General features: G+C 39.5%; 2 protein-coding genes across 2 annotated transcripts in view; both read left to right on the forward strand.

Moving 5' to 3' along the window:
• Window positions 1-175: 175 nt before the first annotated feature.
• si:dkey-24p1.6 (protein sel-1 homolog 3) lies at window positions 176-7,320 on the forward strand. Its single transcript, XM_019261830.2, has 23 exons — window positions 176-291; window positions 389-863; window positions 1,092-1,218; window positions 1,323-1,444; window positions 1,537-1,652; window positions 1,745-1,806; window positions 1,882-2,014; window positions 2,095-2,230; window positions 2,353-2,490; window positions 3,369-3,574; window positions 3,666-3,845; window positions 4,349-4,468; window positions 4,578-4,718; window positions 4,815-4,877; window positions 4,973-5,146; window positions 5,240-5,367; window positions 5,456-5,539; window positions 5,627-5,717; window positions 5,806-5,893; window positions 5,979-6,088; window positions 6,176-6,303; window positions 6,395-6,497; window positions 6,685-7,320. The coding sequence occupies exons 1-23, from the start codon at window positions 208-210 to the stop codon at window positions 6,766-6,768; spliced, it is 3,093 nt and encodes a 1,030-aa protein (XP_019117375.2). The 5' UTR covers window positions 176-207; the 3' UTR covers window positions 6,769-7,320.
• Window positions 7,321-8,966: 1,646 nt separating this feature from the next.
• robo2 (roundabout, axon guidance receptor, homolog 2 (Drosophila)) overlaps window positions 8,967-14,581 on the forward strand; it is a 292,597-nt gene continuing 286,982 nt past the window's right edge. The window contains exons 1-2 of the mRNA XM_027280133.1: window positions 8,967-9,094; window positions 12,225-12,380. The gene's annotated coding sequence lies outside the window, so the exon portion shown is untranslated. The remainder of the gene's footprint in view (window positions 9,095-12,224; window positions 12,381-14,581) is intronic.

Below are 14,581 nucleotides of genomic sequence, written 5' to 3' on the forward strand. Positions count from 1 at the left end.
AAAACAATGTTAAATATCATATTAGTTTGGTTGTAGATACAGTAGTGGTATGTTATCCAGTCCACAAAGCTCCACCTTAACTGTTCTGTGTATATAGTAATTGGGTGGGGTTATGTGCTGTTAAATATTTACCTATGTGTCAGCATGAGGTGGAGCAGGATGAGAGATCCTGAAGCTTCTTGTTTCTGTGCAGCTTGAAAATCTTTAATGGAGAGATTAATGAGAACGCTGCGTGAACCATGGATTTACACACATTTCAGATACGTGTGTGTGTTTTGTCTCGGTATGCAGGTAGGAGCAGGTTTCCCTTCATGATCTGTGATACTCTGATACCCCTTTTTTAATAGATGTTGTCAACAACTATGTGCATGTCTTCTGCCTCACACAGATAGTCTGGGGTTTAGATCAGGTGACACTCCTGAATCCTCCAGAGGAGCCTCTGTCGGACCATTTTCTGGAGATCCTTTACTCTTGCGATGAGCCTGCTACAGTGCAGCTGGACTGTATTGTGTCTTTTGACACCGGCATCACTTCCACATTCCCCCTAAGACAGTGGAGCTGTGTCCCAGGTGACCCTAAAATAAGGACTCTGGAGCTGAACCTGCCAGATTGGTTGGTGTATCAAGCTGATGGGATTGTTCCAGACTCCCAGTGGGTGCTGAGTTGTATCCTGCTGGCGTCAGTCAGATACAGTGGATTTGATGACAGCAAGAAGCCTGTTGCAGCTCAGGATGTGGCAACTTTGCAGCCTAAGCTCTTTTTTGATCGACCCGTAAAACAGCATCAGCTGTGCATTGCCTGGAGCACACAAATGCTGCAATTAACTCAACCGTTTTCAAAGAAACAGTGCCCTTTGGAGCGAGGTAAGGTTGGAAGAAGTAAACTTGTGATCAAAAGTCGACTGTACAAACTCACAAAGGTGCCTAAAATGACAGGTATCTATAGTGAAGCTTGATAAAAATCATCTTAAAATCAGACCATCCTCAGAAAACTGATTATTTTAAACCAACAATAGACTTTGTGTTGAGATGAGTTTAAATTCTTAAGTTGTCCAGCAAACTTCAACTTAAAAACCTGTTTATGTCACACAGAAACAGTGCATCTGCTGTCTTCTCTTTACGCATCAACTGGAGAAATCTTTGGTATCACAAAGACACTGGACCCTTACAGCAGTGAGGTTCTGGAGTATTTGCGTGTTAAAGCCATCTCTTTCCCATGGTAAGACAACCAAAGTCACACTATACATAATCTAGCTTTATATTCTGTTAATGCAGATGTTATTTAGTGTTAGAAAACCCACATGTGATTTGTATTTCTGCCAGGTGTATGTTCTCCATCTGGATATTTGTGACCAGGCAATGCGGGTCAGAACTGTGTGGCCTTTTCCACCATATAGACTCACAGAATAACTACATCACGCCGACAGTGTTCCTCAAAAATTCAGGTATAATTAAGATTTTCTTATCACGTCTCAGATATTCTCATTATGTAACTACACAGTGCCGTTATGTGGACTTCGTCTCCCATCATATGCAGGCCATCTACACATCCAGATATGCGGAGAGTCTCAGGAATCCACTGCGTTTCTCACTCCATTCAAGGTGCCTTTAAGCAAGTGGTGCCAAATCAGTGTGACGTTGCAAGGTAGAACGGTGTGTAATCTCCTGTTGACAGAAGATATCTTTACAGGATGTAAATAATGATAAGAATTAAACATAAAGTGGTCATTGTCCCTGCATCCTAGGTGACTGTCTCCGTGGTGTGTATGGATGACGAGCAGAGAACGGTTAATTCTGCAGAACATCTGTAAGTCTACTTTTGATATGACAAAAACTGTATTCCCATCAGGAGTAAAGCATCCAACTGTTCTGCGTCTTACAGGATGAGGCACGCTGTCATGCTGGATGACACAGAGGGATATTTTGTGATTGGTGGAGGGCGATATATCAGAGGTGTGGAAGGTTATTTTGGACCACTGGTTTACTACCGCAACAGAGTGTCACCTCACAGCATGGTAAGGTGCTGCGCCTGCCCACAGTTACTGCTGTTGAATTATTCACCACATCTAAGTCTGATCATTTTCCTCTTCTCCAGTCTGAAGCTGTTATTCCAGACGTTATTAGGACTGTGAACCTGACCGGATGGCTGCAGACCTGTCATGAATTTCATGTCGAAATGACTTTGAAAATCATGGGCTATTCTCTCCAGGCCCAAGAGCAGACAGAGTCTGGTAGTAGGCTTATGTATCCACTAGATGGTGCTAAAATCACTGTAATATGAAATATTCTCAAAAGCCTTCTGCAGAGCTACTGAAGATACAAAGAAACTAAATATGTTGGTTTTGTTTTTCAGAGACCTGTTTGGACGCTTTTCATGAGTGGATGGTAAAGGACAGACTGCCATCGCAGTCACAGTGTGGACTGTGGGAGGCGACTGTCCCTCAGAGAAGACAAGCTGCAAACCTGGTCAAGTTTTTAGCTTTCAAATATGGTAAGAAATAAACAAGATATCTAAAGGTAGAAAGTCCAATAAATACTAAGAATAAGTACATTACAACACTTCAAATTTATACATCACTATATTAAGTTACTTTGCAGATAAAACTCTTTATATTCAAAACATGACACACTCACAGCACTCAGAGAAAATATGTTGGGATTTGATGTCCTGGGCTATCCTTTCTCCAGTATATCTGACCCCTCCTTTAAACTACTATTACTACTACCTCCGCACAACCCTGCAGGAAAGTGCCACATTGCCAGATTTGGTGTGAATGAAGCGGAAGCCCACACCTCATCCTGTCCTCTGTGGCCTCTCTGCTCTGCATGTGTGTGTGCAGCTCAGTCACACGCTTGGTCAAACACACACACACACACTCAGTCCTGCAGCTTTTTACATCCACACAGAGAAAGCAGAGAGATGGAGACAGCCATGTAACCCGGTCACTATGTTTTTATAGTCCTGACCTCACACCCTGTGTGCTGTTATTAGCAGTGCCCAAAATTGGATGGGCAGAAATGTCCTGAATGAAAATACAGGCAGTGTGTAGGATTTTGTGTCCTCTAGCACACATTTTTGTTGATGATTGCAACCGCCTCGCCTCCCCGTCTTCTTCCTAACATGAAGTAAAAAAATTTGAATCAAATGGAAATATTCAAGATATCTTGTGTGTAATTTTACACACATTTAAACTAAAGTCACAACCGTGACATCTTTGAATTCTCCACTAAAACTCAAAAATAATACTCACTGACCCACTTGCTTGTTGAGTAAGCAGTTTGAACACTTAATCTTCTTATTATTCACTGATGATATCAGCGTGTTATTGGACACAAAGCACTGAAATCAGTCCACTCTCTGACTTGCAGGAGAAAGAAGACTTAGCCTTCCAGCTGTGGGCAGAGCACTGTACTCCTTATCACTCCATAAGCTGGACGGAGCGAGCAGCACTGGAGTGGTCAGCAGAATATTACCGCTGCTGCTCCAAGCTGGCTGCTTAGCTGATAACCGAGCTCTGCACATGTCGTCTGTGCTCTACAGCGCCGGCCTGGGAGTCAAGAAACAGCCCAATAAGGTGTGTGATGCTGGGTCAGCTATAGTAAATATTCCAGTGGTGAACTGGTCCAATTTTTAATATTCTTTCTCGTGCCCTTGTGTGTGCACAGGCTTGGCTCCTGGCCCTGCTGGCAGCCCAGAAGGATGATCGATTAGCACTTCTGCAGCTTGGGCACCTGCACTACCAGGGTCTTCATGGCCTCCCTACAGACACAGACCTGGCCTATGGATATTATGCAAACATTGCTAAACAGACAACCTTAGACCGTCTTAATCACACACCAGATCAGGTATCATGCATGCATTTCTAACTGGATGCTTTGGGGTGATAATTTTGTGTGTCTTAGTAGATCTATCTATATTAACACGAGTCAATAATGACCTTTTCTTTCCTAATAGGCATTGTAATAAGTTGCACTATTTAAATGATCATAATCATATTTGTGAAAAATGTGTGCAATATATTCTGGCATAACAAATCAGACATACAGTAACTGTAATGCAGAGGCGAGGAGCTGTGGACTTCAACATCTGAGCTGATATGTGATATGATACTATAATATTTGCTCCCCTTATTGTGGCTGTAGTTTTATAGATTTCCATCATCAATAAGTTTAGCTTTGTCACTGCTTTCCATACAAAAAACAATAACAGTATGACAGCGAGTATCACAGTGCTCAAAAGTTGGTGGTTCCTGTTTAATTTAAAGCTCAGAGCTGCATTTCTGGACTCTTAGTCTTTGAAGGTAAGCACACTAAAAAAAATATGTTCGCTCTTTCCTTTCTTTTTTTAGACATTTGTTGAAGCTGTTTACTTAAACAATGATGAGATGTTGAATCTTCAAACCAGTGAAGACCATCATATCTTCCAGTGGCTGAAACTGCAGGCAGGCAGAGGAGCAGCTGAAGCCGAGGTAACCTGTTGTGTCTTCTCTGCTTTTTAAGTTGCAACACAAGCACACAGTCAAGTCACCTAAAATCAAGTGTGAAGTTTAGATTTAGGTTTCAGAAACTGTCTTGCAGCAAGCAATCGGCCGCATGCTGTTCTGGGGTCAGCAGGGAGTCTCTCCAAACATCCAGAAGGCTGTGAGACACTACGAAAGAGGAGCTGTCCGGTTGGAGGACCCGGTGTCAATGTATGACTATGGCATAGTCCTAATGACGGTCAGAATCACATGATGTCCATTGAGAAACATGACAATTTATTTAGTTTAAATCTACTGAAAGAATACTAAATATTAATAATTTGTCTCTTTATAGGGACAAGGGGTTGAAAGGGATATACCAAAAGCTGTCACTTTCCTGAAGAAAGCAATGGACCATGTATGGTTAAATGTTAATTTCTCCTTCATTTGCTATCTATGCTATAATATTAGTCTGTTTTCTTTTGCAAAAACTCAATATATTGCTTCTCACAGGGTTTTGTTCCTGCGATCAATGCCCTGGCCTGGTACCACGAGCAGTTTGAGCATGACTACAAGCAGGCAGTGCAGCTGTGGGAACAGGCTGACTTCCTTGAGAGTCCAGATGCTGCTTTAAATCTTGGTGTCGTATACTCACAGGGCCTGTATCCAGGAAAACCTGCTGACCAGGTGAGCTCAAGTATGAATGCTTTCTGTGATCATCTACTTGTTTACAGATTAGTCTTGAGTAGCTTAGAGGTGAATCATTTGTCTTTCTGACAGTTTATGGCCTATCAGTACTATCTGAAGTCTGCAGAGAGAGGGAACATCAGGGGGGCAATTCTCACAGCTGACTTCTGGACCACTGGGATTCCTGGACGTGTCAGAAGACGTCCATCAGATGCAGTTTTGTTAGCTACCTCCTTTTTTATTTACTTCACCTCACATTTACAATTTGTCTTCATGTCATGACCGAAATGTCTCTCTTACTGACCGTAGGTGGGTAAAGTGGGCAGCTGAGCACAACGGTTACCTAGGCACCATCTTGAGGAAAGCCTTGAATTCATATCTCAAGAGTGACATGTAATCTTTTTCTCTATTCACACTTGCCATGATCAGATCACTTGGTTATTGCAGCAGCAGCAAATTAACACTGTAGCTTTTTAACAGGTTCAGCTCACTGTTATATTACCTGATGGCTGCTGAGTCCGGCTACACAGCTGCACAATTCAATGTAGCATATCTATGTGAGCAGAATATGGTGAGTTTTCTCTGTCTTAGCTATTGATGCTGTTTTATTTCTTCTTGCTGTTTTTAGAGATTCATCTTTTTACTATGTTTGTCCATAGTTCGGTTTTCTGGATCCTGATTTTGCATCAGACTGTATGTGGAGATATTACAACCTCACAATCCAAAGTAAAAATCCTGAGCCATATGGTAAATATCTACCCTTCAAGGCTTAAATATCGGGGACTCGTGTGCAAACATTCATACCTGACCTTTAATTCGTTCATGTCTCCAGCATTGATTAGGATGGGTGACCTCTTGTATGAAGGGCATGATGACAGGCAGAAAGACTTGTTTTCTGCAGCAGAGATGTACACACAGGCAGCTCTAAGGAACGAGCCACAGGTCTGCTTCTTTTAAATTGATTTTTAACCTTTTGTACTTATAATTATATGTGTGTGTACATGTGTAAGCCGTGATGCTCCTCCGCAGGGATGGTACAACCTTGGCCTCCTTGTTGAAGAGGGATTCAGGCTGCCGCTGTCTGTATTGATTGATCTTGGCCTTTCAGAGCTGTACCTGGCAGACAACAGTGTGCTTCTAAGTACTTTGTACAAAAGGTGTGTTTGAATTGTGTGTGTACATACAGCACATTCATTGTGTCAGTGCTGAAAACTGTCTTCAAAAGAAATCTGTATTTTCTTGAAATAGGTGCAGAGACTCAGAAGATACTGACTCATACTTGCCTTGCAGCCTTGCCCTCTTCAATGTCTCCCTCCAATCTTTACAAAAGGACTATAGTGCTGCTATTAAGGTTAGTGTACAGTATAATATGTGGTACAGGAGAAGTATAAAGTCATATCAAATGGAAGAACTCAAGTATTGGACGAGTAACTTAAAGTTGTACTTAGTACTTGACAGCAGCCATACAGTATCAGACTTGCTTCACTTTATTGTGAGTTGACATCTAACTGATATTTTGCTTTTATAATCTCCCACAGTTCTCCATTGCTGTTGCCGTGGTAGCAGCTCCAACAATAATCTTCATCGTCCTTGGTGTACTAAGCAGACTCAGGAGTACATGATGAGCTCCGTCCTTCAACTTAGAGCCAAGATCCTTATTGGGATTGTCAGTGGAATAAAGTCAGAGACTAAACTGCAAAGTCAAGCTACTGACTGTGGGATCACTGTAAAAAAAACACAAAAAAAAACCCAAATGTAAATTAAATTACCATTGCTTTTTTTAAGTTTATGTTTTAAAGTTTCTTACTTTTTACATTTTTCTGTATTTGATTTTCCATGGAAAGGACACTTGTCTGAACAATAAATAGCCTGAATGGTAGAATACTTGCACTTTTGATGCTGTTGTAAAGATTAAAAATGTTGTTTTTGGATGTCCTTTTGTCTCCCGGTGTAATGATTCCTTCACCCTGTGGCAGTATGTGAGCGGATGACTTTCAGGTAATGAATGCGAGGTGCCTCAGGTCCAACATCACCACTTTATACTTCAGAATGCTTTCTGAGTGTCTAACAGATCACCTGGACACCAAGTGGCACATATACCTTATGTTTGGAAATGAATATTTGGGTTTTACATACACAATTGTGTGGACAGATCTCACATAGTTTAAAAAGTCCGAATTGACACGTATAGGAAAATTAACAGCAGTGTCACAGCAGCCATCCTGACGTGAAATAGTAGGTAAACACAGGTGTTACAAATGATACTAATTAGGTTTCTGTTCCATTCAGGTCAAACAGAGTCACTGTTGCTTACTCTCCCAACTCCCAGATGGATCCAGATGAAAGTCAAATGTTTAGATTGTGTGACCGCTGTGTATTGTTAGCATTGTTGCAGCTGTCTGTGTTTGTGTGTATGTGTCGAGAATGAAATCTTATATTATGTATTTTTTCCAAATAACACACTGCTGCTCATCAAATATGGAAAACAAGCATACCAGAGAATTTCCTGCAACTCATCTTCCACTAACCAAAATCAAGCAAGCAATTACAGACACTCCTCGTGAGACCAAATCTATCCACTCAACATCTCATTAACACCAGAAGAGAGAGAAGTTTAATTGCTTTGCTTCTGTTTATATAAATGATTCAGGATTTGTTAAATGTTATGATACTGAAGATTAGATTAAAAAGAAAAAACTCTGAAATGTGTACTTTGAATTAGCTTCATGAAAAAACACTGAACACAGAGTGAACACACTTGTATATTCAAGGCAGCTTCCTGCAGAAATACAACTTCTGAGATCAGTTTCAAGAGGTTCAAATGATTTTAATTAAAAAATGCACATGGCAGATGGGTGCACACTGTGGGACTAATATCCCCACAAACACTTCAAATGTACCACAACTAATTACAAAAACAGGTCTATTTATTAAAACCCCTACAGAGGAATTGTGGTTCCATATTTTTAGCTCAGATTCTGTCTGTCCTTTTGTTGCTTTTGACTCCTGACAATCATTTCCCAGATACGCTTCACCCAGCATCACGTAGCAACCACTGAGGACATATACAATCTACAATCTACACACCATGTATTGTTTCTGTGTGTGTGTGTGATGTATGAGTCTTATGACAGAGTATGAGAGCTACTGTAAGGAGTAACAAAGTCAATGCAACAGTAACTGTGCAGTACACAGGCACTGTCAGGAAATCAATGCAACTCAATCCATTAGATTTATTTGTCACATATAATCATCAAGGTGCAGTCATACTGAAATGTTATTTTCAGAGGCTCTGACAAGTTGTTCAATTAAAAGTAGTGCAAAATAGAATATTGAATAAATAATACGGTTATTATGGAAGTAATGTAGACATAGTACATAAACATGTAATCTATATGAAGTCCAATCATAATCATTAACATTACATTAGCAATAAACCTTTTGTACTACTGTGGCTTTATTATTATATTCACACTATCGTAAGTTATTTCTTGCACTATCATGACTTTATTCTTTATAAGACTGTGATTTTATTGTCTCATTATATCAGTTTCTTTTTTTCTTTTAGTACAAATATATTTAAATTTGACTCTTTTTAGGCCATAAATAAAATAAATGAATGCTTTAATATTTGCCGGTAGACGTTTTATTAAATGCAGAGTGAAATAAAACGTACTAAAACAGCTGTCTTAGTGAATAAATACATTAAATAAATATAAATTATTTAATATTTGGGTCCAAAGTGTCTGAGGGAAGGTTGGTCCATCACCATGGAAATCACTGACGTCAGCAGTCATACAATGACGTAGCCAATTAGCAACGAGAGCACGAGGCAGAGACGTTTCTCCGGGCGGTTAGAAAATTAACGGTTATTCCGTTAATTTAACTCGACACAAACTCAGTTAAACCTTTTAATACACGTCTGCCAGCAGTAGAAAAGTTAAAAAAGTAAGTGAACATACTGTAATATACATATTGAAACAAATGCCAACATATAACGTCGAATTTTCTTAAGTTACGGCCGTAGAAACTAACGTTAGTCGACCGTTAACCAGCTTAAATAACAGTTTTACACTGGCTAACAGTTTTAAAATACTCCTATCAGTAATTAATTTAAGTTAGTGACTTAGCTTTATTGGTTTACTTTTGACTAACAGGTGTGCAGTCCAGAGTTAGAGCACAGGTGTAGGCAGAGATGTATAAAGTACTGGAGTAAAGGAGTGGAGTAGAAGTACAAGTGCTATATCAAAAAACTGACTTGAGTAGAAGTTGAAGTGTTCTTTAAACACCATACTTAAGTAAAAGTACTAAAGTATTCAAAATGTTTTGTACTTAAGTATTGCAAGTAGAAGTATGTAAAACACTACTCAAGTACTGAAAGTAAAAGTAGAAGTACTGTTGTTTATATTATTTCAAATATTTATTAAGGCACAACTTTTAATGTTACAGTGTTACAATGTTCATGATAGAGCTCTGTGATTTCCCATGGTCTGTGAATGCGTCTGAATGACGAGGGGGCGGGGGAGCAGGTGAGAGATCGCACCTGGGTGCGTCAGGTGTATGACGTACGGCGCACGAGCGAGGTTGATGTGAGACCGGGACTGTTGTGTTGGTTTTTTGGCGTGGTTACGGCCGACAGTAACCGGGTCCTGTAGCCAAACCGTTCAGCAATAAATGCAGGTTTGTTCAATATCGCCTCGTCATTCATCACTTGTCCGGCTGGACGCTACAGTAGTAACGAGTAACGATTCACCACATGAAAAATGTATCGGAGTAAAAGTATTAAATTCATCAAATATATGTAGTGCAGTAAAAGTAGAAGTTGGGGAAAAAAATAATAATCCAAAGTACAGATACTGCATTTTAGTACTTAAGTACAGTACTTAAGTAGTTCCACTTCGTTACTATACATCTCTGGGTGTAGGTAATTAATAATCATTAATGACATGGCTCAAAGCAGGTGTGTTAGTTGGACGTTAGGATCCTAATATCAGGTGTTTTCATGTAACCTTTAGTACATTTTTTTTTGTTCCATTCAGTATATTTTGTGTTTACACACACACATTTTTGTTGTTTTTTTGGGATGTTTCGAGCCTCTGTGGTTGGTCTTGTTCAGGGGTTTTCAAAGTCTTGACACTGTCTGACACTCCCTTCAAGCTTATAAAAAAGGGCTGGCTGTATGCCTGTAGGATCATGATTATGTTCTTTCATCTCATAACACACAACAATGGAGCCAACATGGCAGAATATTGCTGTTTGACATAACTACTGTGCCAGATACATTAAAAAAAATGTCTGTCAACAAGAGTTTATTAGTTTCTGGAAGTGGGAAAAACCGTAAAATTCCCCCCAAAACATTGTGGCTCTTTTCATGTTATCTCCTTTTTGATAAATAATGTACATTTTTCTTCACTGAGCCTCCTTTCACTGTGGCTCAATCTAGACTTTTTGGTGCTTTGAATCTGGTTTTTCGAGGCAGTGAAATCGGCCTGCTGGATCATACTACAAAGTATGAATGGTGTTAGATGGATAATGAACTATGGTTGGTATCCAGCAGTGAAGAATTCAATTTTTACATCCATCAGTCTTCTGTTCATGGCTGTTCTCACCTGCCTTTTTTTTGCAAACTTGAGGAGGTCAGCTACCTTTTTATAAAGAGAGTTTGTGAGATACAGTATGTGCTGTATATACTGTAGGTGATAAGCAACCTAATTTTATGTTTACAGCCGCCTAGATTGGATTATGCAGGAAGATAAGATATAAAGCCAAATGCACTAGCCAGTAGTAGTTAGCCAGTAGTAGTTTGCCAGCAAAATGCAAAACTCTCTATTGTTGCCAGGGGTGTTTTTAGAGTTTTCCTGGTCCATTCATACTATTATATTGTACATTTGACATATTAATAATAAGTGAGACTGGAGGGGCCTGTCTTTAATCACAGTTGCAGATGTTTAATTCAACCTTGAGTGCTCATACTTAGACGTGGAGTTTGTTGTTACAAGGTGTTGATGTTTTTCTATTTTAAGGAAAGGATCATTGAATTTAAAGGTGATGGTGCCATATGACTAATGTACCTTCTGGACAGCAGGGTGTGTAGTCAGCAGGGAGAGTGTCCTTCAGCTGTAGACCTGGGTTCAAGTCCCTGCGTCAGCTTGTGTTTTTGTGGAAGTCGCTAATTTCTTACAATCTCCAGGGTATGTAGCTGAGCTCTTCCCTGCTCTGACCTTCCCGTCTTCAAGGGCAGTGACGTGGCTACATAAAAACACCTCATTGATATGGACTTAAACTCTCTGAAGTGATTAAATTACATTAGGAAGACTGGTTGGTAAAAATGCTGCCTGCCATTTAGAGACAGTTATCAGCAGTAAAACTGACGGTGCTCAAAAACATTAAATCTGTGCAGTCTGAGTTTTGCTATTGAGTGGATGATTCATGTTGTGCAAGGGCACAGAAGTTGTTCAGGGTCGGAGAGCTTTACCTGTCTACTTTCTACTTTGTTATTCATTGTGCATACTTTGCACAGCAGATTTTATGTATAGCCCAATAAATACTGGATTTTTGCAGCATATATTCAGATTAAATGAACTTAAATTTATTCAGTTCTATTAGTAAAATTATGTAATGGAGACACTGTTTTAAACATCTAGCATTTAGCATGCTGATACTGATATATCTGCCACTATGACTATGTCTCTCTGTTTTCTTGTCCCACATCTTATTGTGAAATGTTTTGTGCTTTGAAAGGCTACACTGTCCCTACACGGCTTCAATAAGATCCTACATAGATTGTGATTTAAGTGCACAGCAGCCAGGCTTGTGATTTGATGCTCAAAAGCTGAAATGCGAAGAGATGAATAGAAAAGGAAACAGCAGCACAGAGGGAATGTGAAATCAAATTAGTTTTAACTCTGCGATTTTTACTCTGCGCACATTCGCTGAGCAAGAATGCAGCTCCTGACAATCTGCATTATCAAAGCAATCTGTCTCTCCTTTCCTCCTCTTCTCATTCCCATCCATTGCTTTACCTCTTCTTTTCTGTTTTCCTTTCCTCCTCTCATTTTCCCTCCCTCTGTCTTTGCAGATGGGCTGCTTGGCCGGAGGAAGGAAAGAGAGCTGTGCCAGTTGTGAGTGTACAGCGGAGGCAAAGCGAGGAAACTCACTCAAGGAGCAGTGGGAGCTGGACTCATTCGTGGGATATACAGCAGAAGCACAACACGGAGGTGCAGATAAAGTACAGGTATGGTGTGTGTGTGTGTGTGTGTGTCGAAGATGGGGGTGTAACATGGTCATGTGTAGCACGAGTTGTTCATGATTTGTTATTAGAAGATGAAAAACCTTTTACTGCAGCACAGAAGAGTTGGAGTATATTTTTAAGCATGCTTTTCAGAGACAAAAGTTAGCAACAAACTTCAAATGAATGTGTGCAGGCAAAGTCTTTGTCACCAGTTTTTATGTATGTGTATTAAGTTTAATCTGCACATGTTACATGGATGATTGATTTATACTTGAAGATGTTTTGTGAGCAGCATTTCTTCATCTGAATAATCATTTTGATAACTGAATAGCTCAGTGTTTTGCAGCTCAAGTTAATATTCTACTGTGACTGCACAAAATAAGTTATTCACAGTAAAATGAACTATATGCTCACAGTATTCAAATTTTTTTTCAACTGTACTGGAGTTGATTACAGTAGGAGCGTATCTTGTCTTTAGGCACACGTAAGGCGGACGACTGGAAAACACGGCTGACAAGCCTTAACTTGATTGTGGGACTGACAGTTATCTTTAGTCATACAAAAAAGGAGTCAGTCTAGGCTTAGTCCATATACCTCTTTTGGAAGGCATTTTCAATATTTCATGTCCAACCAATCAGTAGCGAGACATTTTTTGCTATTTCGAGTTAGTTCTGTTATTTTTCGTACAGTCACCTTACAACTGTGTTGTATTTTGGCTCTGGCACAGGAAGGTAATATCCTTATTTTTTTTCTGCCCTTTATTGGCTCTGTAACTTAGGAAATATTTGCAAATACAACACCAGAATTTGAATCTTATTTGTAATGCTAAAGATTTTTCTTTTTATTTGTCCTCAGGGGTTTCTCTTAAGCTGGGGATAGGAATTGAGCCCCAGTTCCAAATAGTCTTTGTCATCGGAATCAGAGGCCTCTGAGCTTATCAGCTCCTCTTATCAATGCTGGCATGTTTTTCTAAAAGTTAAGCATTTCAAAACAGTGATATCAAACTCATGCGTCTATGCTGCAGAAACTTAAATCAAGAAGGAGTCATGGTGGAGAGGAAGAAATGGTCTTTATTCATTTCAAGGAGAAAGGTGACAACAGAGCTAATGATAATTTAAGCAAGCGTGGAAACACAAATATGAGGAAACGTCTTTCTACACAACATCGACTTAAATATTAGGAATGTATTTGACACTCTATGCACTCTAAGTGCCGCTGCTTCCCAACCAACATTAACACCACGCAGGCAGGATTTTTTTCTTTGACTAAGGTAACGTCAATGAAAATTAGAGCTGTACAAATAGTCTCTCAATTCAATCAACTCTCTTAATTCATTTTAGATAATGACTGACTCTTAGACTCTACAGCTCTATAGCGATATCTCTCAGACTAACCGGTGCCAAATTAAACAATTAAGCTTTTTGCAAACCTGTGTAGCCCTATTTTTTCCACATAGAAAACTGATCAGGAATCAATACAGCAATCTGTAAAGAATTGGACAGATAAGCATAATGAATAATAGATTTGGTTTCATTGATTGCATCAATAAAATCTTATCAATTCCCCTCTGTATCTCAAACTTAGTACAGTATAAGAAAGTACCAGTTTAGACATAATCACAGTTTCACCCAGGCTTTGATGTTTAGAATGCAGTGTCTGATAATTGTAGTTATCGATTTGAGGTTTTAATACCATTAAATATCCAATACTCATTTATTTACCCTTGCTGAATGATGGCAAAAGCAGCATGCTCCTAGACTGTAGAGTAAGAATTCGAGCATGAGATGTAATGGTTGGTGATCAAACATAATGCCTGTTGTTTGCATGTTGTTTTTTTTGTATTTGGGGGCGCAGCAAATTGGTTTTATTTTCATGTCCAACGATGCAATGGTACCAAATAATTAATCTCTTTCTGGGGTGTCAAGATGTGAATATAAATTAGCGCGTAAAAAGTGTAGGCCTATTGATTTCATTCTTCCTTTGGAAGCTCGTGAAATGTCAGGGTGAATGATAGCACTTAGTAAACTTTGCCACACAGCATGCATCAGTTATTAGACTGACAGAGTGCAGCTTTGCCCACATTTTATGTCAGTTGTTTTCTCTGTAAACACAGCAGTATTTCGAAGATTAGAGATTAAAGCTTTGAAAAGGCACATTTTAGCAGTTGTTGATACTCTCACTCATGGACCTAGATGACCTTATTA

This window comes from Larimichthys crocea, chromosome VII (genome assembly GCF_000972845.2).
Source record: "Larimichthys crocea isolate SSNF chromosome VII, L_crocea_2.0, whole genome shotgun sequence".
Classification (NCBI taxonomy): Eukaryota; Metazoa; Chordata; class Actinopteri; family Sciaenidae; genus Larimichthys; species Larimichthys crocea.

What these genes read in the sequence shown, in the direction of transcription:
- si:dkey-24p1.6 (XM_019261830.2), top strand. Translation starts at nt 208, where the DNA reads ATGGAGAGATTAATGAGAACGCTGCGTGAACCATGGATTTACACACAT. An exon ending in ACAGTGCCCTTTGGAGCGAG is followed by an intron (nt 864 to 1,091) that starts GTAAGGTTGGAA and finishes TATGTCACACAG; the next exon opens with AAACAGTGCATCTGCTGTCT. An exon ending in CAGGAAAACCTGCTGACCAG is followed by an intron (nt 5,147 to 5,239) that starts GTGAGCTCAAGT and finishes TCTTTCTGACAG; the next exon opens with TTTATGGCCTATCAGTACTA.